Source organism: Thermobia domestica, chromosome 16 (genome assembly GCF_964235325.1).
Source record: "Thermobia domestica chromosome 16, izTheDome1.hap1.1, whole genome shotgun sequence".
Taxonomy (NCBI): Eukaryota; Metazoa; Arthropoda; class Insecta; order Zygentoma; family Lepismatidae; genus Thermobia; species Thermobia domestica.
The window spans coordinates 66,583,317-66,610,378 of record NC_137469.1 but is presented as its reverse complement, the minus strand read 5'-3'; the positions used below and the strand labels follow the sequence as shown (position 1 = coordinate 66,610,378).

General features: G+C 37.2%; 1 protein-coding gene across 5 annotated transcripts in view; it reads right to left on the bottom strand.

Annotated features, from left to right (window-relative positions):
- The window catches only part of Dhc98D (Dynein heavy chain at 89D), a 608,487-nt gene that overhangs the window by 386,699 nt on the left and 194,726 nt on the right, over positions 1-27,062 (bottom strand). For all 5 annotated transcript variants that reach the window (XM_081742517.1, XM_081742516.1, XM_081742518.1 and 2 more), the window contains exons 27-29: positions 24,207-24,355; positions 21,952-22,091; positions 2,929-3,124 (exon numbers count right to left, since the gene is read on the bottom strand). In XM_081742517.1, the coding sequence (XP_081598643.1) occupies positions 2,929-3,124; positions 21,952-22,091; positions 24,207-24,355 (485 nt within the window). The remainder of the gene's footprint in view (positions 1-2,928; positions 3,125-21,951; positions 22,092-24,206; positions 24,356-27,062) is intronic.

Sequence of the window (27,062 nt, the reverse complement as noted above, 5' to 3'; positions counted from 1 at the left end):
TTTTACTTGTCTACTGATGCCGCACTTACTTCTTTAGGCGGAATGATCTCACAAATGAATGATAAGGAGGAAGAGGTTCCTGTAGGATTCTTTAACAGACGTCTTCGGAAATATGATGTAAACAAACCAATCTTTCTCCTTGAATTAATGGCAGTTATTGAAGGGATGGAAAAGTATGCACCATTTGAATTGAAAGTTGATAATATGGGACTTAGTTATGCTTTGCGAAATTTAAAAAGGTTGAAACCTTATGCTAGTTTGCTCTATAGGTTATTTCAGTTTAATTTCACTGTAAAACATACTCCAAGTGTACTAAATGTATCTTCAGATTTTATATCGAGGCTACATGATAAAAATGATTTTGAGGATTTCATTGAAAAATAATCATTAAATGAGGTAGTAATTAATATGTTATATGTAAATATATTTAGTATGCCTTTTGCTCGACAATCAATTGAACAATTCCAGAATGAAGACCCTAACATGAAAGAGATTATAGATAGGCTTAATATAGATAGAATTATAGACAGGAAGTAATTAATGAACTAACTATATGGATGAAGGAATGAATGTTAGTTTTGTGGGGGATTTTTTTTTTTTTTTTTTTTTAACTTTTAGTTATGTTAAATTTTGAGTTTGTGTGAATGTGCTGAGTGGTTTGTGTTAAAGGTAGATGTGGTGGTATACTCAGATAATGTAGAATTAGTCTATAACTTATGATACTAACAGTTATATATCTCTGAAATCATTAAATAATAATAATAATAATAATAATAATAAAATACAATTTTTTAATCCACAGAGGGAATGTTGTAATATGTTGTAAGGAAAGTCATATTACCTTATAGGAAAAAAGAAAGAGAAAAAAGTAAGTTACTGCTAGCGCCCCAAAAATTAAGCGGAGACTTAGATAACTATGAACATTTCGTAGGTGGTGACAGGTGGCTGGGAAGCCATTAGTATTCTGAAGGAGACTCAGGTAACAACATACCTAAATAGAAGTCAAAATAGATGCATTTATAAAACTACTTGTTTAAGTGGCCTCCGATAAGACAGTAATTATCTTAAGTGATAGCTTCTGAATGTTATAAAGAATTTTTAAGTGTTTAAAAATGATTGGCAAGCTATAAATTGTGTAGTGGTGGTTTATATTGAAAAAGTTTATAGCCACTTAAGAAGTTATGTGTGGATATAAGGATTTGTCTATTTAACACGTCTGTAACGTATTTTCTGGAAGATTTTCGAAGTCACATGTGGTGCCTGCTAACCTATATTTTGTGTTTCAGTTATGGTATGCCAAAATGAACTATTGGTAAGCTGTACATATACATTATATTTTGTTCAATTTAATTCTGAATAAGGGTAATGAACATTCAGAAGTTAAATCGAAAATGGTAGAATGCGAATGTTGTCTAATAGATCTAAAATGAATGGAACTTTTCGAGAATTTGTTTTACTTTCAGTGCTATTGTGAAAGACTGTGTAATGTTTGAACTTTCTGCGCTAAAGTGATTATTAAAATATTATATCTTAATTAATGAAAATGGAATTTTATTTATATGATTTGGAAGAACTCGACGATGGTGTTTTTGTCGATTATCGTATTTGCTCGTCTCTTTAGTGTACAACACTCTTAAGTATAAAACTTTTAAATTATTTTGTGTGGGTTTTTACCAGGTACCTTCGGCGTGTTTCATTTTAAATCTAACGCGTTGTCACAATACCGAACTCCGGTAGCTCTATTGTGTTGGCATTCGGGAGGTCCGGGTTAAATTGCTATATGCAATTCAATACTTATGAATATTGAATTGCATTGAATTGAATGGAATGTATGGCAAATTGGCATCTATGGCTTATGCCGTGAGAAAGGATGGGGAAAAAAAGCGGCAAGGACCATTGTAGTATAAGTACCATCCCGGCATTCACCTGGCGGGACTGAGGAAAGTCCCAATCAGGGTAGCCGATCCAGCAATTTAGCCCGGACCTCCCAATCTACCGACGATGGGTGTCGTGGGTGGAAGGGGAAATAACCCTCTCTCACTTATAGACATGGCAATGACCATGGAACTAGAGAGACGAAAAAACGCCACTCGCAAGCTTTTGCACAACTAAATACAAACGAAAGTGGCCCTAATTACTGAGCCATACGTAGTTTTTGAGATCTAGCATTAAACATATCCAAACATTTAATTTTTTTTCCGGGCTACAACCATCGTCATGCAAATACTTTCTTTGCGTTTTTGCCATGTCCTCACTTTTTTCTCCATTTAATACCAGTCCTGTTTCTTTTCCCTTTTTCTTCAATAGATTATTCACATATAGAATTAGTTTGTGGCCGAAGCAACAATTTTCAACATTTGCGTTCCTGAGATATTAAGCTCCGAAGAGGCCATCAAAATTACAAACTCCAACTTTCGGATTCCCATAAATCTACGGCACCAGTAGTATCATAGCTGTGGATATTTCTGCAGACTCTTTACATGCAATAGTATTCAGAACAAAACTTACGAACCCCCACTTTATGCCATTCCAACATACAGCCTCTCCTGTAAGCATTAATTTTATTTCGTGTTCGTCTGATTCGTACGTGCTGAGCAACTTAGTTTTCGTACACGCTTGCAAATGCATAAAATAACACTCCGTCGACAACAAAGATGGTCGCATTCACTAATACTTGTACACACAACAACGTGAATGGTGTTATTGACCTTCTCATAGACAAGGTTCATCACACTCAATTTCTATAATTTTCGGAGATGGCAGAGCAACCTGCTCTGGACCACTTCGTATGGATTGACCCATCCTCATTTCTTTCTTTATAGTCAAAATATCAAGAAACGCTTAAAGACATCTTAAATTATTATAAATGAAAAGTTTGCACACTAATCCCACAGAATAGGTTACACATTATTTATAAAGACTGCCCACCTTATGAAACGTCTTGTCAATTTCATCAAACTTCTTTGCTTCTTCAGGTAACTGAGCTCGAATATCGCCTCCAATGAAAATACTTTCAAGGTACATCCATTTCCTCTGTACTAGAAGCCATTGCTCCAGTACTTCATAAATCAAAGACAAGGTTTTCTCCCAGTTCTGTATTGTTGGTAAAAATGGACCTACAAATCTGAATTACGTTAATATTTATTAATAATCACTATAGAGTTGCCCAGCATAAATGGAAAACAAAGCAATATAAATGGTGAATTTGACTGTAAGTGCAATAGACAAAATTGTGCTAAAGTTTACTACTATGGTTAAATAAACATTTAACATGAATCCGTATTGGTGATAAATTACAATATCATTCTACTATTACAGTATTCTGAAATGTAAAACCATTACCAACTTAGAAAGATAAATCCAAATACTTTAATAGTAAAGCTCCACGAAGTTCTTTGACAAAATTTAAAAACAAACAAGATTTTTTTTTTTTTTTTTGTATATAAATTGTGACATGATACAACATATCTTAAGATAGTTCACCATCGCGTTGAGTGTACGCAACACCCCGTGAGCCAGATCGACAAGTACATAAATTAGCACATAAACAGTAGGGCGCGCTTACAAAAGCGAATCACCTCAAGCTTCGCACTGGTTAATGTGCATTATTACAGTTTATATTTAATATTTTGGCTACGTAATTGATTGCCATATGAGAAAAATTGAAATTGTATCAACATATCATTGGCTGATATTACAGGGTGTCCGAGTAGTCCTTGTATCCCTAGATTTCAATATCACAGAGAAAAATGACAGTGTAATTTTAGTTGTGATATTGATAAAACTGCTTTCATGGTCACAGACATCGCTATCTGGTATCCCTGCATTCAAAGTCACATGGAGCATTTCAGTTATAAAGCCACGGCTAATGGAAGTGATTGCAGTTACATAATTGAAAAACGGTTAGTAGCATCAATCTGGGTACACGAACGACTACACAATAAGGCAAATAATGACACAAGTAATTACTGAGTTTAGAGATCGCTTTCGCAAGGATCCATCTCAGGATAAAGCAACTCTGCTTAACTGGGAGAGAAGTGCGCTTGCTTCAGGATGTGTCAAACATAGACAGTGTGAAGACACGTGAAAATATACGTGCTGCTGTCGTTCGATCAATTGCAATGTCTCTAACTATACGAAGGGTCAACGTATAAACCAAGACACTCGGTCCGTTCTAATCAAGCAGAAGAAAACTCATGCCCTTGCGCTGAAACAGTGTTTCCATCATCGGCTTTTCTTACCAGTCTGTCTGATGTTATTATGAAGTAGTGATTGGTGAAATGAAAAAAAAAAGTTACCATAAAATTAATAGAAAATAATGTATGAAATATTTAACCAAAATTTATGGCTTGGCCGTATGAAATTAGTACGCAAGTGACATTCATTTTATATGTAAAAGTAATTGATAGATGAGAGTTTTTAGTCTTCTTATGTACTCATAATGAATCTTGCAACGAATACACGATCCTCAAGAACGGTAGCTCAATAGCAGAGCGTTCATCTTTTGTGCGGTTGGGTCTCTGGTTCGCTTACAATTCGCGCCAAATGAGTTTTGTGTTGGACGAACACCGTGTGTGGATATATATATATATATATATATATATATATATATACAGGGGTAGACAAAAATTCTAAAAACACTTCACACAGGACACGCAAGTTTGGCCCTCCACTGTACAACACGTGTTCCGGTTGCCGATCGTTTTATGCTTTCAATGTGTCATGTGGACCTTCCTCTTCCGCCAGCAGTAACCAGTTCACCTGTGAGTGTCGTGGTGTGAAAGTGGTGCGGTAAAATGGGCGACCTGACAGACTTCCAAAGAGGCATGGTCGCTGGTGCCCGTCTGGGTGGAGCTTCAGTGGCAACAGTGGCGAACATTGTGGGAGTATCGAAAGGCACTGTGTACAATGTCACGAGGACATACACAATTCATGGGCAAACGACGTCTGCAAAGCACAATAGTGATCGAAAGACAATCCTGTCAGATAGGGACTGGAGGTCATTAAAACGGATTGTAGCAGCTAAAAAGAAGACCACTACAATGAAAATTACGTCTGAACTCAATTCCGGCCTGCAGAACCCGGTTTCATCGAAAACAGTGTGGGGAACTTCATAAAATGAAAATTCATGGCAGGGCCGCTATCGCCAAACCGCTGGTCACAGCAGTAAATGCGAAGAGCCGTATCGAGTGGTGCAAGGACCACAAGGCGTGGACTCATGAGCAGTGGAAACACGTAATGTGTTCCGATGAATCCATCTTTCACTTGTTTCCAACAACCGGTCGTGTTTACGTATGAACACTATCGCAGTCCTATGATACAGGCTGTCTGCTCCTAAGTCTAAAGCATGGGGTGGTTCTGTTACAGTATGGGCAGTGATATCGTGGTTTTCTGCAGGTCCCATCATAACCCTGCATGGAATGATGAATGCTAAGGCGTATGAGGCCATTTTGGGGGACCAGGTTCTACCTATGGCCCAAATATTGTTCCCTGATGGTGATGGCATCTACCAAGATGATTGGGCACCCTGTCACGCTGCAAAAACGGTGAAATCATGGTTTGAGGAGCATGACAAGGAGCTATCACACCTCCCCTGCGTCCCACAATCACCAGATCTGAACATCATTGAGCCAGTGTGGTCTGAGTTCGGTCTCATTACCCTCCACCAGCATCCCTTAAGGAACTGGAGCATGTTTTGCAGGAACAATGGTACAAAATTCCACACATCACGAGTCAGGAGCTGTATACGTCCATTCCACGTCGGATCCAAGCTGTTTTGGACGCAAAAGGAGGCCCCCACACCATACTAAGTATGATTTTCACACTTTTGCAAACGTTTTAGATTTTTTTGTCCAACCCCTATATATATATATATATATATATATATATATATACAGATGGTGATCAGAAAAATGGAAACACCTGTAGTTGGCAACACGTCAGATGTATGGGTTGGCACTAATGTCGTGGCGCCCGCAGCGCCGGACCGCTGGTGCTGGTGTGTTAGATCGGTCTCCATACTACGTCAGGCGCACTGGAATAGCAGTGTCCAGTGGCTGCAGCAGACGGAGGGAGTGTAAAATGGGAAACCTCTCAGATTTTCAAAGAGGGCAAATTGTTCGTGCGCGGTTATGTGGAGTGAGTGTGACGGCAGTGGCTACTGTGTTAGGTGTGTCGCGTGGGACAGTGTCGAAGGTGATGACGGCCTACACAACACACGGGAAAACCACATCGGGGAAGCGGAACAGTGGGCGGAAGAAAATCATGAGTGACAGGTCACGCCGGGTATTAAAGCGCATTGTCACGCAGAACCGTCGTGTCACTGCGGAGCAAGTGACGGAGGAACTCAATCAGCACCTCCCCCACCCTGTTTCGACAATCACAGTCTGCCGCGAGTTACATGACATGAACTTACGGGTCGTGTTTCACGGGCCAAACCGCTGATCAGGGACCATAACGCTTTCGCACGCCGCAAATGGTGCCGCGACCATGCAACTTGGACCGTTGAGGACTGGAAACGTGTGATATGGTCGGATGAGTCATACTTCACCTTATTCCCAACCACGGGCCGTGTTTATGTGTGGAGAACGCCCAAAAAAGCATATGACCTGCAGTGTCTCCGCCCAACTGTGAAACATGGCGGCGGCTCAGTGATGCTGTGAGCCGCAATATCATGGTTTTCATTGGGTACTGTGGTCACACTTAGCGGACGAATCAATGCCAACGATTATGTCGCAATTTTAGGAGACCCCTTGCATCCTATGGTCCGGATGTTGTTCCCGGACAATGACGCCATCTTCCAGGATGATAATGCACCCATTCACACAGCTGGCGTTGTTGCAGTGTGGTTTGAGGAACATCGGGATGAAGTTCAACACCTCCCCTAGCCCGCCCAATCCCCAGATCTCAACATAATTAAACATCTGTGGTCCGTCTTGGAAACACGACTCCGGCGACGATTTCCACCTCTATCCTCTCACAGAGAACTGCCCGATGCCCTGCACGAGGAATGGTGGAAAATTCCACTTACTACCATTCATGACCTCTATGCCTCCATCCCACGTCGCATCAAGGCTGTTCTGAAGGCGAAAGGTGGCCCGACACCATATTAATCTGGTAAGTTGCAATTTCGTTCAGGTGTTTCCATTTTTCTGATCACCATCTGTATATATATATTCTCTTCGTTCGATGTTACTTTTTCTTCATTCCACCATTTAGTTCATTATCATCATCAACCTCTCTCTTACCCTCGGAGCATAATCGAGAACTAAAATGAATAAACAACCTTGATGAAAAAGGTAGATGAAGTTAAGTTCAGAACTTAGTGAAGTATCAGTTACAGAGCTGGATTAACCCATCTGAAGGCCCTAACAAGAAAAAAATATGTGGCCCCTGCTAACTTCACCTAGTATATTTCTATGAAAATACCAGTAGGAAAGTTAAGGGAATATGTTTCATATTTTTGGTTTTATTTTATGATGATGATTGTATCTTCATGATTTTTTTTAGATACCCAGTTGAGATTTTGATGAGAGTGGAGGCCCCTGTCCATCTGGAGGCCCGGGGTTATAGCCCCCTAAGCCCCCCTCTTAACCCGGCCCAGAACAATTGAACAAGTTTCATTGTGAACTTATAGCGCTGCTTGTAGTAATGACATTTAGAAGTGCTATTTAATACTGCTTTAACTTCCTTTTTGTTCTGTAGTTCAAAATATAGCTTAGAAACAGCATATAAATTTCTCTCCCATATAAGCTAACAATGAAAAAACATTATTTTACTTTATTATTATTAACTAACTAACTAACTCTATATCTTATGGAACCTGGAGGTTCAATGCCCCGTTCACAAAAGCTCTCCACTGACTTCTATCCTTAGCTAACTGCATCCAGTTTCTACTTTGTATTCCAATATCTGCGAGATCCATCTTAATATTGCCCTCCCATCTGCGCCTAGGTCTTCTTAATGGTCGTTTTCCGCTTGGTCTTGCAGTCAAGACTTTGAAAGCGTTTCTACTTTTTTCCATTCTAGCTACATGACCCGCACACTTAAGCCTCCTAGACTTGACGACCCTAACAACGTTGGGTAAACCGTATAAATTATATAATTTCCGCCATTCCCCATTCCCGTTCCTCTTGGGTCCGAATATTCGTCTCAGGATCTTGTTCTCAAATACTTTCAGTCTATGTTCTTCCTTCAGACTAAGCGATCATGTTTCGCAACCATACAGAACAACAGGCATGATTATCGTTTTGTATATTTTAAGCTTAAGATTCCTCGACTTTATTATTATTATTATTATTATTATTATTATTATTATTATTATTATTATTATTATTATTATTATTATTTATAATAATAATCTTTTAAATTAGTTAACTTGTGGCTATATGGTTGCGTATGAATTTTTATCGCAGGTGACCCGTGTTCGGTTCTCTGTGGAGCTTATTGAGTTCACATCACATGTTAAGCTGTAGGTCCACGTATCCTATAGCCTTAGTGTTGCAAAGAACAGTAAACCAAAATCTAACCAAGCAACATTCTGAAAATATTGAAATTTATATTTTTGTATTAATAATGCGTAATTGATATTGGCACTCACGTTTTGTAGAAGTAGGGCTTTTAATGATTATTTATTAAACATATTTATCTATTTCAATTTAACTCCCCTTAGCCGCACTGAAGCTACGTTAAGTTTACATATATAGCTGAATGTGAGATTTAGAATCATGTGAGACATCTGTTGGAACTGAATCTGGAGCTCCGACACCAGGGAACTTTTTAAAGTATGTTTGTGAATTAAAAATAAAATCACAAGTGTTACCTGTAAAATGGAAACACTATCGTATTGAAATGGGAAGACACGGTCTTCAGTCTGCTAGAAATTAAAATAGAAAATTACTTTGTCTAACCACTGTGGTTTTATATTCTTTTAATGTAAAAGCTGGAAACACTTCTACAAGGTCTATCTTCTCAACTGGAGCTGATCCCCACGTTGCAACATCTCACCAAAATGAGAGGCCCTAGTTGATTCAAGGCCGGTTCTACTCATCATTGTGTGCATTCACGTGTGTCAATCGAGCCCTGTATGAGATGTGTCGTGTTCGTTTGTGCGGGTGAAAGTGAGGTCCGACAACACTGTGAAAGTGGCAAGCTGTTTAGAGGAGATCAACAATCCCGAACTTTGTCGAGTCAGAGGTTTCGTAGCTTGCACTTTACAATAAATCGCTTCACAAAAGAGAAGCTCTACTGAATATGCCGCGTTCAACAATGCATGCTCACATTAAAAGCAAGTGGTTATGTATTGTTGATCATTCTCTGGGATACTCAAAGCTAGGGGTACACGGACTTCTCGGGCACCCTGTATATCAAACGGAGTCAAATTAGAAAACGAAGAAAATTATATTATGTAAGTAAATTAAATGATATTATTTTGTGGAATTAAAAAAAAATAACATATTTATTATTCCAAATTGAATTATAGAAATCATGAGCAAATGGCTTTAAGTAAAGTTAAAAAAAGGACAAATTGGTAAATTTTATAGCTGCTTAACTTTATTAGACATTACTTTATTCTATTTTATACAGAATTATTGAGTTATTACTCTTAACGGACCGTACTGGAGATTGAATTCCCTGTGTCGTGTTGATTGGATCTTTTTTGCAGATATTAATATTATTATTGTTCATAGGTGGAAAAGTAAGCCTTTTACGCGTTAAAATGGACTCAGCCCTTATATGCTACAGTTTGACTATAACAAAAACATACTTTTTCTTTTATTTCAATTTTTTAAAGTGATATATTTTCCTAGTCATACCACTGATTGATTGATTACTGGATATATAATGGACTACTTGGACTTTGGACTATTGTCCCCGTCATGATAAGGGCAATGAGCGATACATTCAGTGCATTAAAAATTCGAAATAAAACTTCTTAAAAAATGAAGTTCAAGCAAAGATACGTAAAAAATAAGATAATAAAACAAAATAAAATAAAATGGAATGTTAAAATGATAACAGAATAAATAGTAAAATATGAGAGATATACCGGTAACTAGAAAATAAGTTTTAAAAAAGGCAATATAGTAATACATGACAATAAAAATTTAAAAAAAAAAAACAAAGTTCAGTGCGTGTTAATTACTCCAAGCTGACAAATAAAAATGAGAATACGGTTATTAAATACCGCATTATCCCCTAAAATTTTATTAAGATTTTCAGGTAGCTCTAAACATTTTCTGAGGTTTGCGTACTCTGGACACTATAAAAGAATGTACCGAATACTCAGTGGGACGGTAAATCTTCACAATAGGGATGCTCAACGCCACGCAGTAAATACGAATGAGTGAGATTACGATATTCGATATGTATGTTCATGAAGTAAGGATCATTGCATTTCGCCGACTAGTACACGAGGATGACTGCCAATTGCACAAAAGAGGTTTTACTGAGTGAAGGTTATTCTCGTTGGCCTGGTTCCAATCCGTTTGCCAGTGAATGCGATTCCGTTGAACGAAATAGCTACGGAGATCAGAGCACTGTAGATCACCTCTTCAAATGCAGTGTTTTGGCTGCTGTGTTGGCACACTCGTTTCCCCAGATGCCGATATGTCCGCCCACACAACAGACAACGATGACTCAGCCCAGTTGCTGTAGCTAATGTCACAAAAATGTCTAGCACTAGGGTGTGTTTACTAAACAGATAAGACTATAACGCAGCAAAAGATGAAGCGAAAAATCGAGGACAAGTTAAACTGCTATAAGTTTAGCAGTGAATACTGAACACAGGCAATGCAGATTAAATTTCGAAGTGTCCTCATCTTTGTCGAAGTCAAGATTAACAAAATTCTCACTTCTATATAAACATTTGTAGCAACGTTTCAAACTCTTACTGGTATCCTTGGGTATGAGTGTACTGTTTGGTGTGTGATGACAACCGAAGGTCAACCCTTGGTGGAGTCAACAGCCATGGTGAAACAGCACAAACATGTAGCAAACAAATAGACGGACATAAATATACGTCCTAGGTGAAACTCTCGCAAATACGAACGGTTGTTACGAGCATGTGGCCTGAAGAGGTGATACATAATGGTCGTAAATCTGACCATCACGCAGCGGAAAGCTGCATAGGTGGTCAGAAATACAACAAACATAGGCTGTGCAATTTAGGAGAAATCTCTTCCGACGATAGGTGGATCATTTGTTTCCATATAAAAGCGAACACTACCACAAGTAGTACGGTATGTAAAGAACCAATGGCTAGCCGAGTGCCCAGGTAATGAACAGAGTCAAGTTGTTTTAGCTTAGAGAAACAATCAGATGAATACATAACCCAACTATAGTCGAACTAGAACTGAATTAGATTACCACATAATCGCAATAAAGCAGTACGATCAGCATCCCAGGCGTGGTGGGAAAGAACTCGAAGCAAGTTCATAGCTCCGAGATAAGAGTACTAAAGAATCCGAACGTGTGGTCTCCACTTTTAACAACGTTAAAAAGTAAACCAAAAAATTCGGACTGTGTCAAAAAGTTAGAGAGGAGTGCCGACGAGATACAAGTCCATATCAACAAAGCAGAATCGTTGGTGACAGAAGAGTTGTTTGACCAGAAAACTAAAAGTTTGTCGCGCTCGCTGACTTTGTCAAGTAATACCACGAATAAATAACTAGATGTGAATACACAACATACTACAGACCGGAGCCTGGATCTGGGATAGAACAGTGTTGACGGTGACAACAGTGTGACACTAAGAACACTACCTTGGAGAGCACCATTTTCCTGCTGAAATCGCTCTAACTTAAGAGAAGTAGCGTATATTGGTTCAATGGTTTGGGCTACCACTGACCTTGATAATACGTTAATAATAATAATAATAATAATAATAATAATAATAATAATAATAATAATAATAATAATAATAATAATAATAATAATAATAATAATAATATCCATAGTAATGAACAAATAGCGGCTGAGAAGACTATTGTTAACTTCAGTTTTCAGATAATTTGTTGGTAGGTTGGATTGGAGTTTAGCTTCCCTTTCAGCACCTAGACTATACGACACGTGGACCTACGTTTTAACATGGGATCTGAACCACATATGCTCTCACAGGGAATTAAACCTGGACCTCCCGCCTCAAAGGCGCGTACCCTAACCACATAACAATGAAGGAGCTCTTTCAGAAGTAATTATGAATTGAAGAAGTGCCATGAAAGACTCTGGAGCTCTAAGATGATGAGACAATAATGGTCGATTTCACTCAAGGATTTTGAATGTTTAATGTAATTTCCTTGACTACCATGCTCTTCACTCACACTATGACCCTGAAACCAGACTAAATTTATTAACTCGATAAAAGTTTCCAATTTTTTAAACTACATCAGATTATCAGTAATGAGCCGAAAAGAGCCTGAAGAGAAACCTTTACTTCAAATATCACATCAGTAGCTTGTTCATCACGCGCTCAGAGCTTACAGATACAACTCATAAGACTAATGGATAGTCAAGTAGAAGTACAAAAGACTCATACCACCAAGATGGGAAAGTCTGTTCTGTACAGATGTGGTTGAACAGCTCCAACCTGAGCTGAGTATAGCGAGAGACAATTTCGCCAAGTATCATACGATATACGATCAATTCCCGGTGCAGTATTGAGTAATTCACGAAAGGCAGAGTCCAACTCGAAAGTTGTGAATGGACTGATATAATCCTCAGTAATAGTGCTACGAGGCTCGATACAAGTGTAAAAAGTCGTTAAATTCGTCAGAATAGAGTACAGGTTCCGAGATAGAAGAAAAGTGTCTGCTCAAAGTATTGACTATCTCTGTGGAGTCAGACTCCAAAAACCCATCTACTTTTAAAGCAGGAGTGCTAGTAGTGGTAGTAGTACTCTTTCCATTGTTTGAGCGAACTCGATGCCACACTGTAGTCATAGAAATCAGACTACTGAGTGAGAGCTATAGTCTTTCCAGTTTCGAATCTTCGATTATTTAGAAAGGTAATGGGTGCGAGCACGCAGAATGCGAAACTTTTGGAGACTCTCGGCAGTAAGATGTCGATTAAAAATGGTAAAAGCGGGCCGACTAGCCAGGATTGCCTCATGGATGTCTTCAGACCGCCATGGAACTCGCCGTTGTAGGCCACCGGCTCCGCTTCTGCAATGAAACCACGAGCAGTATGTATTACACTCTGTTCAAATAGATCTACAAAAATACCTACATTATCTGAAGGGTAAAACTCATGAAACGTTGGCCAATTAACACGTTTTTAATATGATTCAGATTAGTAACACGTAGACCTGTAATTAATATTAGGAAATGATCACTGCCACAGTGATCTAGGTGCACTGCACATTCTGTTAATAATCCAGCAAAGATCACACTGCAAAGAGAAAGGTCAATATACGAGTATATACCGGAGCCAGTGGAAAAGTGAGTAGAACTGTCGTCGTTAAAGCATCCCACTCTTCTCAAGGAAGTTAGTAATCTGGTGACTACGATCTTCTGTACGGATGGAGCTCCAAAAGCAGGTATGCATTCAAGTCTCCGACAATCAATACAGGAGGCTCGAGTTGATAAGACTGAAGTAAAGCGGCTGCCATAAATGCTTCGATTCGAGGAATGTACAACGAACAAATTGTGATCGGAGAGATAAGAATACTCGCACAGCAACTGCTTGCAAACCAGGTATTGAGATTAATATAATTGCAATAAAAGTTGTCCGATAATGACATGGCCAGCGGCTTGATTTATATTTCTGTAAAAGATGTAAGGAGCTAAAACAAAAGACTGTATCGGCTAAAAATGCGTCTCCTGCAAGCAAATACCTGGTGAATGCTCAGACAACATTTTTTTTCAACTCCTTTAGATGACTACTGAAGCCAGGCCCACAACTAAAGTGGGACTAGGAGGCCTGGCCCCCTTAAAACAATTTTGTCTCCCCCAAACCACAATGCATCATTATGCAAAATAATAAGTGAAGTTGCAGACAGTACATGTACTGCTTTGTTGGCTAATAGGACTAGAGACAAGCAAGGCATTGAAGACTTGGCAATTGCTTTACGATACGTTTTCATACATGAAGCCAACAGGAAAATTTTCGCTGTATTAAATCTTTGTTCATTAGACGCGCAAAATATAAAATTTTGTCTTCATTAAAAGATTTAGATGTTAACACTGATAAATTAATTGCACAAGCATATGATGAAGCGTCAGTGATGAAAAATGCAGTAGGTGGTATTTAAGCCTTGATTTCAAAACAACTAGAAAGAAAGATTGTATTTGTACACTGTTTCAACCATCAGCTTCATTTTGTTGTAATACGTTCCATTGAAAGTATTCACGAAGTGAAAGAATATTTCTACTTATGCGAGCAGTTGCATTTTTTTTTTTCTTCGGAAAGGATGCGTTACACAAATTTATCAGGATTCCTCATTGAAACGTTTACTCAATCACAGGTGGACTGGGCATTTTGTTCAGTTAGTGTGATATATTCAGAAAGGGAAACCAATCATTTCAGCGTTGAGGTATATAAGCGAGACATCACCTTCTGACAGACTTCGTCAACTTAAAACAGACGCTCTTGCACTACTGTGTCAGATTGGATGTTTTCTATTTTGTTTCCTCACAGAAACTATGGTTGTTAGGATATCTGAAACTCGCTACTACATTGCTGCAACAGAAAGATTTAGACATAGAAGCAGCCCTTAAACTTGTTAATTCTGTTTGCACACAAACAGAATAAGTGAGGGACTAACCATTTTTTCAGAACATTTTCCAAGAAGCTAAAACAAAAAGTATGATGATTGTAATTATGAGCCACCAATAAGGTGGTCTCGGAAATTTCTTCGAATGTAAATGCAATTGCAATTGTGCAAAATATTAGAACATAATCCAGAATACGCACAAAAAAAAAAGTTGGCAACCTCACTTATTAAACAAAGAGAGTCATTGGTAGGACTTGTAGAAGACTTAAAGAAATACAGAAAAGCACTTCCAGGCATTGGCTTATTGATTGATGCTGCTTTAACAATTCCAAGCAGTACTACAATGGTAGAAAGCTGCTTTCCAAGCGTCACAAGAGTTCTTCGTCCGCAACGCCTATCTAACTGAAAAGCTGATTTTGTCCTTCTAGCATACAATAAAGACCTAACGAAAGTATTAGATGTGGACGAAATAATTTCGCGGTTTGAAGCAACAAAAGAGAGAAAATTAGTATTGTGAGACTTGCAATTTCAGACAAATTAAGTTATACATGTGCACTTGCATAGTGTGTTTGATATCATATATGTGTGAAATGCGATTTCTTTAGTGTATTCAATATTAGTGTTTGATTTAATGATATACAGTGTGGCCCAAAAGTACACACCCCTGCATTGATCAAGTATCATCATCATCATAGGTATTCTGCCTTCATTGGCAGGTCACTTGCCGCAGCTGAGAAGCTTCCATGCTTCACGGTCCTACGCTAACTTCTTCGTCTTCGCGTATGATCTTTCTGTTTTTATATCATCCATTAATTGTAGTCTCCTTCGCTCTCTCCCTCTCTTTCCCGCCACCATACCCTCTAGGACGTCCCTCATGATACAATCTCTTCTTAGTCAATGTCCCAACCAGTTTCTCTTCCTCTTCCTAATAATATCTAAAAGTGTTCTTTTCTTACCCACCACTTCTAACACTCTCTCATTCGTTTTTCGCTCGACCCAACTAATTCTTTCCATTCTTCTCCATACCCACATTTCTAAGGCTTCCAGTCGATTTTCATCACCTTTACGTAATGTCTACGTTTCCGCCTCATACAGTACAACACTCCACACAAAGTATTTTATGAGTCTTTTTCTCAACTCTTTATCCAAGGTTCCACAAAACAGACTTTTCTTCCTCCGAAAGGCTTCTTTCGCCATTCCTATCCTTGCTTTTATTTCACGTTCGCACTTCATGTTATTACTAAGAATACTACCCAGATATCGAAAACTATTCACTTGTTCTATTTTCTCCCCTCCTACTTTTACATTTGACACAGACCCCTTCGTTCCAATCACCATGGCTTTTGTCTTTCTAACATTCATTTTCATCCCATATTCTTCAAAGCCCATCCTCAGGTTTTCTAACATTTTATTGATTTCCTTTTCAGTCTGCAAATCTTATGCATCTAATCATTCTACCTCCTACCGAAATGCCATCATCATCATATAGGCTCTTTTTCACTATCTCTTCTAGACAGACATTAAATAGTGTTGGCGAGAGGCAGCATCCTTGTCAAACTCCCCTTCCAATTGCACTCTCTTCCGTCAGTTCTTTCCCTATCCTAACACTTACTTGTTGGTTCATGTATACGTTTCTTATGAGTCTTCTATCTTTCCATTCCAACCCTATCTTCGTTAGAATTCCCAACAACAATTCCCAATTCACGCAGTCAAAAGCCTTTTCTAGATCAATAAATATAACATACACCTCTTTCCCTTTTTCTATAAATCTTTCACCGATCGCCCTTAATAATCCAATATCATCTCTTGTGCCCTTGCCTCTTCTGAAGCCGAACTGCTCCTCTTCAACTTCTTTATTTGTTCTTTCATATAATCTTCTGTTCAGTATTCGAAGCAGAATTTTAGCTGCATGAGATATGAAACTAATAGTTCTATAATCCTCATATCTCTTTGGGTTCGATTTCTTAGCCATCGGTATCATGATCGTTTTCAGAAAGTCTTTTGGCCATTCTCCTGTTTCATATATTTCATTGCATAGTCGCAACAATTCTTTCTTTCCCTTGTCTCCTATATTTTTAATGAATTCGATTGGTATGTTATCTATTCCGGTTGCCTTTCCATTCCTAATCTCGGATATAGCCTTTTCAAACTCATCCCGAAGAATACTAAATCCTTTATCATCCTCGCCTACTTCATTTCCTACTTCAACATTTAAGCTACACGGTCTATCCCTACTCTCATATAGGTCTTCAACGTATTCTTTCCACCTTCCTATGACCTCATTTCTCTCGCTGACTACCTTCCCATTCTTATTTTCTACTGCCATCATAATACCCCCTTGTTTCCTCCGAAATTCCATAGATTTCACCTCCTTGTACATTTCCTCATATTTCCCAAATCTTTCTAATTCTTCTATGTCCTCGCATTTTCTTTTGTAAAACTCTTCCCTCGCTCTGTCTGTTTCTCTTCGTAATTCATTATTTAACTTTCTGTACATCTTTCTGCCCTCTTCTGTATCAACCTGTTTCCACATCTTCCTCTCTCTCATTTTCTGCAACATCTGCTCTGTAACCCATGATTTCTTAGCAGTTTTGTGTTTGCGGTAACCTACTTCTTCTTCTGCAGCCTGCTGTAAGCAACGTTTAATATGTTCCCACCGTGCGTTACTACCTGCACCTATTCTTTCCTCGTTTAAACATTTTTCTTCGAATTTTTCAACGAAAAGATTTCTTATTTCCTCGTTTTTCAACTTTTCAGTATTCAACACTTTATTACCTACTTTTCTTTTGCCTACATTTTTCAGTTGAATATCTACTTTGGCCAGCACAAGATTATGATCAGAGAAAATATCAGCCCCGAGAAGGTTCTAAGCGTTCTTTAAGTTATTCCGATACCTGTCCTGAATCATAACATAGTCTATCTGATATCTTCCGCCATCTATTGGTGATTTCCATGTATATCTTCTTCTCTTGTGTTGATTGAACCAAGTGTTCCCAATTACTAGTGAATTCTGTCTACAGAACTTCACCAGCCCCTCTCCCCTTTTATTTCTTTCGCCTAAACCATATTTGCCTGCGATACTACCTTCCTGTTTTTCTCCCACAACTGCATTGAAATCTCCCATTAGAATTATGCATGCACTCTTTTCCTCCCTATCTATAATTTCTTCTATTTTCTCATAATTTTCCTCTACTTCTTCATTTGCATGCGAAGTCGTCGGTGCATATGTCTGTATCACCACTAGATCCTTCGTTTAGGTGATCAAGTATAACATTCTAGTTTATGGGTTTGTTTGCTTTGGCTCTTCAGAGCTTAAGATATAAGTAAAAACACATTAAGAACAAATAATAAAGAAACTAAGTTTACATGATGGATAAAATAAGAAATTATATAAAATGCAATGAGCTGATCAGTACGGTTCTGTATACCTACTTTTGGACCACCCTGTACATACAATATTTTTTAGGGTAGTGGGGAAAGTGAGAGTTCTTCAAAAATTATCTCAAAAAAGATGTTATATGTTGATATTATTGATAAGTGGAACAACAAAAATTTCCTGCATCAGATAATTTGTAAACGTATGGATATCAGCAAATACAGGCAATGCTTTTATCGTTTGGAAAATATTTCTATGAATTTAATTCACACAAAAGTAAAGTTTCCCACAAAGTGGTCCATTTTTTTATACGTGTGACGTCAAAATTCAATTTAACGTAGCTTAACCTAACCGTAACTTAACTTGAATTGTTCTATTCTGCTCTTCATCTAACGCACATCGAGGGCACCGTGACGTCAAAATTCAATTTAAGGTAGCCTAACCTAACCGTAACTTAACTTGAATTATTTTATTCTGCTCTTCATCTAACACACATCGACGGGCCCAGTAAATTTGTAGTCTAGGAAATAGATCATTTTCCCCTTTTGGTTAACAAGATTATATAAAACCGATATTAGGGAGCTAGAGTGAATGGAAAGGAAGAGAGTTACGGATATCAGGTATGTGTAATTATTGATATATAGAGGTTTAGAATTGTTACGACTTTGCCCCCTCTACCTAGCATATTTATGGCCCCCCAAGGTTTTGTGGCTAGTTGCGGGCCTAACTCAAGCCGTAAAGTTTCCATTGTAAAAGCATCGTAATTGAAAAGATCAACATTTTAAATGAACTCTTAATCATGAGCCAATTACCATCTCATTATCCGTCAGTTCGTTCTCAACCATATCTGATTTCAGTGGAATGGAAAGTGACTTTTGAATTGATGGGGGACTTTGGTTTCCTCTGAAAGACGATAGGGTTTTTCAGGCGACGTCTTATATGCTGGCTTAACTTGATGCTAAAACGTATGGCGAGTGACGATAAGGTAGCGTTGGTTTCAGATCATCGTTACGAGCAACATGTGGCGTTCTCAGACGTTCGTTATATAAAGCAACAACTGAGATTTTTGGATCAAGACTCTTAAATGTAGAGAGTTAAGTTTGGGTGGTACCGTCAGATGTTTGGGTTGCAACGCATCTTCGAGAAATAGCTGCAACATAGACAAATGAAAAATAAAGCGAAGTTGGAACGCTATTTTTTTAGACAACGTTTAGCATCGGCAACAGATATGTTTCCGATAACAACGAGACCTCGGATACGATTTTCTCTTTGAAAGGGTAGATAGTCCCTAGACCAAATAAAATGACACAAGAGATGGTTTGGTCGCTGTACAAGGAATTCGCATCATGCTTCCCTGGCCACACTTTGCACAAATAGTAGCTTCCGTATTGCATGACGTGTTGGTATACCTGAAATAAATGAAAAGGACCAGGAATGTAGGGTCGAACTTTCAGTAGATAACATACAGCCTTTATAAATTCGGGAAAGTAGGCAAACTGAAAGTCAGAATCAATGACTATGTTGGAAGTAGTTCATACGACTTCTTACTTTTAATCCAAATTACTTCGAGACGTTGGCCTGCTAGCAAAAATTTAATCTCCTCATCAATAGTGTTCAGGAGATCTCCACACGAGCTAACACTCAGTAAAGAGTGGAGGTCATTCTACGACCATTCTACGATTATACAAAGTGATCCATTGCAGTCTAATTTAAGTAGCTTCTAAGTTTCCTTTTCGTTGGTTCTTTCCACCAACAATGTACTATTTTTTAATTTTCTAATGTCTTTGACCCAGAAACGGAGTTTGGGGGTGGCCAATGAGGCAACCGCTCCAGGTCCCGCGCTTAGGAGGCTCCGCGTACTGAGCAGGTTTCGTCCAAGAAGTAGATACAAAAGCACATCGCGCACACACATGATGGGCCAACATATTAAAACATCATCATGCATGTCGAAATCCACAGTGCACTTGTAACTTGCAATGTTCTTATGAAAAGATATTGTATTTTTTCAAATAAATTATGTCCGATTTTTTTCATAAGAAACCGTTGTTCATAAGAAAAAGAGAGAATATTTAATAATAAATATTCATAAAAAATTTAATAATAATAATATTATATTATTATAATATATTATTATAGTATATTATTTATAATATATTATTAAATAAGAATATTTAATAATAATAGGTATATGAATTAAAGTCAAGTATTTGAAGAAGTTGCTTACTGCTTTATCGGTGTTAGAAGTAGCATATCGGCGCTCGGCGATTTTTATCAGTACTCTGGCCATGCGGGGTCGTTATTAGCATTAGGCCCCGCGCGCACTTAACGCCGCCTTTGTTTTGACCTGTCCGACAGTGTATAAAATTACTTTGTTAATTAGAAAGGAGACAAACTCTTAATCCCACTCAGATGTTTAGACTCGCTACTGGCACTTTCATCACAAATTTTAATTACAAGGTAGCGAAACAATGGACTTCTAACATTTGTCTTTTCTACTGCTTATTTACGCATAGAGACATTTTACTTTTATTTTTGTGTTTTGGACTTCTTTCGGGGAAATTCAGACCCAAAGAATTTAGAGAAGATTTATCCATGAATTGAGGTCTGATATAATAAATTACAAAATGAGTGTGATTGTCGCAACACCATACCGGGGCGCTTACGGGGAGAACAAACGCTACTTCTCTAGTAATACTGTGAGCACAGTCTCATCAATATATCAACGTGGGGCCGATGTGGTCAAGTAAAATGAGAAGAGCACCTAACCACCATTTCCTTCGACAGAAACACACGGCCCCAGAACAAAAAGAAGAGAACGAACAGAAAACAGAATTTCATACACACACAAAATATTAGACTCAAACCAAACAAATTGGGATGTTGCATATGTTCCTAAGACAGAAAGACGTCCGCTGATCATCCTCTTGTAAGACTCTCACCACAAACCAAAAGCACGCGAGTCCTGCAGGGTTTTTGCAACTAATGAAGCAAAAGAAAAACATGCTAATAAACACGAGATAATTGGATGATGAATGAAGCTATCCCTCTTAACCCCACACCCTTCCCACCGATGACGGTCCGCTGCATGAAGGAGGAAGTTGCCTTTGTGGTGGACAAACACCGTGTGCGTGAGTTTTCTCGGGGTTCTGCAGTTTCCTCCCACTTCCTTCATTCCACGATTTTGTTCATTATCATCATCATCATTGCCCTCCTTACCTTCGAAACATTTACATAGGTCAATAAATTATAGTTACGCAATAGTTTAATAACAGAAATTAAACCATGGATTCAAGAAGTCTCTGGGATCCATTGAGTTAATATTGCTTAAATAATGTATTATATTTGCTAAAATATGTATTTCAACTAGAGAAAAACAATATAGAAAATATTATATAAATTTAACTTTTTGTAAATTACACATCTTAGCGAAAAAAGATACAGGTATACACGTAAATGTCCTAGCAATTTGGACTCAAATACACAAAAACATATAATAATAATAATAATAATAATAATAATAATAATAATAATAATAATAATAATAATAATAATAATAATAATAATAATAATAATAATACAGAGTGGCCCAAAAGTAGGTATACTCCCATGCATTGATCAAGTATAACATTCTACTTTATGGGTTGATTTGCTTCGGCTGTTCCGAGCTTAAGATATAAGTAAAAAGACATTCAGAATAAATAATAAAGAAACTAAGTCTACCTGATAACAATAAGAAATGATAATGCAATGAGCTGATCAGTACGGTACTGTATACCTACTTTTGGGCCACCCTGTGTATAACACTAACAACTTCTAGCTTTTATGCAGTATATTGTAACTAAGAACCTATACAAAATATACTTACTGCGATCCACTCATGCTTTGCAAGTTCATTGTATTATCTTCCAATGTCTGCAAAATTTCATCCACGGGACCCAAAACATGTCCTCTTTGCTCTGTTCCTTTGACATATTTAATAACTGTAACTTGCATGTTCGCCCATGTCTAATAATAATAATAATAATAATAATAATAATAATAATAATAATAATAATAATAATAATAATAATAATAATAATAATAATAATAATAATAATAATAATAATGTTAGTTTGAAGTATAACGTCCTTATCAGCACCCAGGCTACATAAGATGTGAAACTACAGCTTAATGTAACATGAAATCGAATCTTGTCCCTCATCCAGTAAGGCGTATATGCTAACCTTATAGCAAGTAGTCGTCAGAAAATAGTAATGATGTAGAAGAAAATCTCAAAGAAAGTGCCATATTATCAATTTGAACCTACACCAGAAGCAAAATTTATTGGTAGGACAATATTAACAAACAAACTGACATATCATATCAGACCAAACATATTAGAATAACAAGGGGGCCGCGATGGCTCAGTGGTAGAGCATTCACCTCTGGTGCATGGGGTCCCGGGTTCAAATCCTGCTCCCGCCAAGTGAACTTTGTGGTGGACAAACACCATGTGCGTGGGTTTCGGCGGGGTTCTCCGTTTCCTCCCACTTTATTCATTCCACCATTTCATTCATTTCTCATAATCACCGTCTCCTTTAGCCTAACCGGCATAACCGTGGGACGTAAAATTCAAAGATTTCATTTCATTTTATTAGAATAACAAATAAGCTATTTATAAGAGCAAGATCAGTAACTTTTAGGTTTATTAAGTTAGATAAATTAATGTGATCATGTTATAGTGAAACTAGTAATACTTAAGCACAGTGGTAAAAAAAAAAAAAAATGTATCTATATTCCTCTATGCGAGAAAAAATGGATCTATATTTCTCTATTTAAGATTATCTTATAGAATAAAGAAAATGGCACGAAATTATATCTCAAAATCAACTTTTCAATCAATAAAATCAAATCTTTCACTAATAGAGAAAGACTTTAACTGTTTTGAAATATATTTCTGTACACCAGAATTTTCCTTCTGAAGTTTACGGAATACAATTTGAATGTAGCAGGACGTATATATGGACGATTAAACGTAATATAAAAAGTAGAGTTTAGGAGCAAATTATGAATTTAGAATTACGGAACCTATTAGGAATTCAAGAAAAGAAAGTGTAGCTAAGATTCCAGATTTGTCTAAATATTTCTATAATTACAAACAATTGTATTATATACGAAACACAAGTGTTATGTGTTATGTTACACAAATCAACTTCATACACTGAAAGGATTGTATTTTGATCTTTCTACACCCACTCTAAGGATCCAGGGCTCATATCAATAAAGAAATTTGGATAAAGAAAGCAACATCGACAGCTATATTAACAAAAATTAAATATCATTTTACAATTTTCATTTCCATTATATACTACTATATACCGATTCACTAAGGCACAGGATTGACCAGCACTATAAATTTGAAAGTAGAGATTGCAATAACCAAAATGGTTATTTTTCTTAAGCTAGTACTTATATTCAATGAGATGATAATCGCTGTTGATTTTTTGGGCAAATATATTTGCAATTTAGTTAAGAAGTTATCATAGTTTGTCGGCCTACTTCCGTATCCTGTGTAATGCTGATGTTGTAATGGAATGTATTTTCTTAACAACAAACTGAATAATCTCTGGAAGAAGACTATAGAGGAGGTAGTCGAAATTATTGATATATTTATTCAAATTTAAAATACAAATAATGAAGTTAGTAAATCTTGTTGAATTATAACATTTATTTTTTAATTTTTTAAAAAATTTTATTCCTGTCAACCTGTAGTGCGATTGTATACTTATTTGTATCTAATTCTATATCTACAGTATATACGAGTAGATGCAAATAGGATAGTAAGACTATTCATGGCTTTGGATTGATTATTTTAACAAAAGAGACACTGACCAAAGCTTGAAACCCACTTTATTTTAAATTATAATTTGTAACTGTTTCGGATATCTAGCATATCCTTCTTCAGACACTATCGAAAAAAAAAATTTCGATAGTATCTGAAGAAGGATATGCTAGATATCCGAAACAGTTACAAATTATAATTTAAAATAAAGTGGGTTTTAAGCTTTGGTCAGTGTCTCTTTTGTTAAAGCAAATAGGATATAGATGAAAAGAAAGAGAGAGAGAATTTAGAAAACTTACATCAGCAATTTCTTTCACGCCCTTTTCTATACTTAATTCCTTCATTGCATTTGCAATTATATCTGCAATTATATCTTGATATCGATGTAGTTCCATTGCAAACATATTCTCTAACGTAAATCTCTCTGGTGACATATCAAATTCTTGTCCTAAAGAAGAAGAAAATAAGCATTTCAAATAAACTATTAATTACAAATAAAAGAAATTACTTATTAAAACTATCATTAACAATAATCTGCACGTACTCCAATAAAGCACATATGAAAGATAGAGAAACGTGGAAGTCTCTGTCCTGTTGAAAGTTTTCAATTAAACAGTAGTTCGTAACCAAGTTTAACCTTATGTATGTTCTTCCACCATAAGATTCAAACTGGCTGACAGTACGTCTAGTACGGCTGCGTGTTAAGTAAATCATCAAAGAAATCTTTCTCTATTTAATACGCTATCTGTATCAGTAAGAATTGTTCCGTCAGCTTTCTTTAATATATAAGCGCGAGGTTGATATCCTTTCTTAAATTCGTTAATGCCCTTATAAATGTCCCAAATGTTTTTATTTTTACTATTAGGTTCAAGTTCTTTAATTTTATCTTTCAAAGAATCACGTTTCTTTGTTCTAAAGGTTTTGGAAGTTTCCTTTCCGATGTTAACGAAATTTTGTGTAGTTATATAGGTCGGATTTTGTAGCCAACGAAGTTTTGCCACTTTTCTCTTCTCTGCTAGTTTAATTCATTCCTGGTTCTACGCCAATATAATAAAAGTAAAAAAATCTGTACTTACGGAAGTATCAAAATGTTAAAACAACCTATGAGTAGTTTAAGTTTATTTATTTATTTATATCTTAAAATTTATTTCACAATACTAATATACACGAAATTCGTCAAAAAGATTGAGTAAATAGCCTTGAAATTTTTGATGAGAAATATGTAAGAACTTGTATTACACAATCGATGCTTTAAAAATAACATATATTGAACTTCTAGAGTATATTATTATTATATTGCGAGCGGTGATAATGATTAGAAATAATGTAAGTAAAAGGCGAATAGTCACCGCAAGAAACAAACCTTGTCTAACTCTAGTGACAAGAAGATTTTTACTTCGCACATTTTTTAAAATTATTTTTATGGTTTAAATCCTTTTTGAAGTGTGCCAAGGCTGACGATGAAGACTGATGAGGTACTTCCCGTGATGAGGTTTGTTTCTTGCAGTGACTATTAGCCTTTTACTCACGTTATTTCTAGAATATAATTTTCGTTCTTAGGATATGTTAATATTCATAGAATATCCCGGTACTAGACACCAAATACAACGTATCTCTACCACTTGAAATCACGCCACTATCACTCATAATTTAATCTTGGGCAGAGGCAGCAAAGCACAAATGGTCATAAAACTATGATAAATGAAACTTATATCTAGCACTTTGAAGATACACTACAAATACAAATTATACGAATATATACCTAAAATCGGCACTACTTAATATCTCTCAGTGTGTTTCCGTTGTTTCTCTAGTTCCACACCCCGTATATGCATCTTATTCTATACGATTTACTCCTTTCTTATGTAACGTCAAAATAACGAAGGGAATATACAAGGGTCGTTCAACTCAATCTGGAACTTTTTTTGGGGGGGGGGGTGTTTAAATGGACGTCTAGGCTGGTTCCAGGTTTAAATGGACGTCTAGGCTGGAGGTTTTGTATGCAGTAGAAAGTGGCACCTGTGTCCTGCTACTGGTTGACGGCGCTCATTTCCCGTGCTTCTGGACAGACCGTTATTCAAGATGGCGGACAACAGTGTGAACGTCTACGTGGAACAGTGTATTGTGATGAAATTTTAAATGAACGAGGGCATAAAACCTGCTGAAATATACAGTTCAGTACTGAGATGAGACACTCAGTCGTAGTAAGACATTTGAATGGTGTAAGCGCTTCAAAGATGGCCTATCTCTATTACTGACGATCCCGGCTGTGGTGGGTCACAGCCCACGGTAGTCATTCCTGAGAACATTCAGCGCGTGGAGCAGCTGATCCTGGACAATCATCGCATAACCTGTCGTGAAATTGCAAGGGCGTGTAATCTGTCGTTAGGAACACTGAACACAATAATTCATGATCATTTGTTGTTCCGAAAAGTGAGTGCACGCTGGGTCCCAAAGCAGCTGTCAACTTTTGACAGACAGAAGAGTTGAAGTCTGTAGAGAACTGAAGAAACGCTATGAAAGGGAAGGCCAGGATTTTCTGAATCACATCATGACATGTGACGAAACATGGGTTCACCATTTCACCCCAGAATCCAAAAGAGCATCGATGCAGTGGAAGCATACGGAATTACCACCCCTCAAGAAATTTCGAACAGTTGCGTGTGCTGGTAAAGTGATGGCAAGTGTATTCTGGGATAAACAGGGAATTATTTACGTTGATATTTTACCCCATGGTGTCACTATAAACAGTAAGTATTACTGCGTGTTCTTCGTGATGTGCACAAGAGCTTACGGAAGAAACATCCGGGTTTGATCACAAAGGGTGTTCTCTTTTTGCATGACAATGCACGACCGCATACCGCTCAATTCACATTCCAAACAATCCAGGAACTCGGCTGGGAGAGATTACCACACACTTCTATAGTTCTGACTTAGCGCCAAGTGATTTCCACCTCTTTGGGGCCCTGAAAGAATTCCTTGGAGGATAAAATTTCAAAACTGATGATGAAGTGAAGAATGATGTCCTACAATGGTTCCGTCGTAATACTAAACCTTTCTATGCCGAAGCATTTCAGGCGTTAGTTAAACGCTGGGATAAGTGAATAACTGTAGCTGAAGGTTATGTGGAAAAATAAACCCACTTTCCACACTTT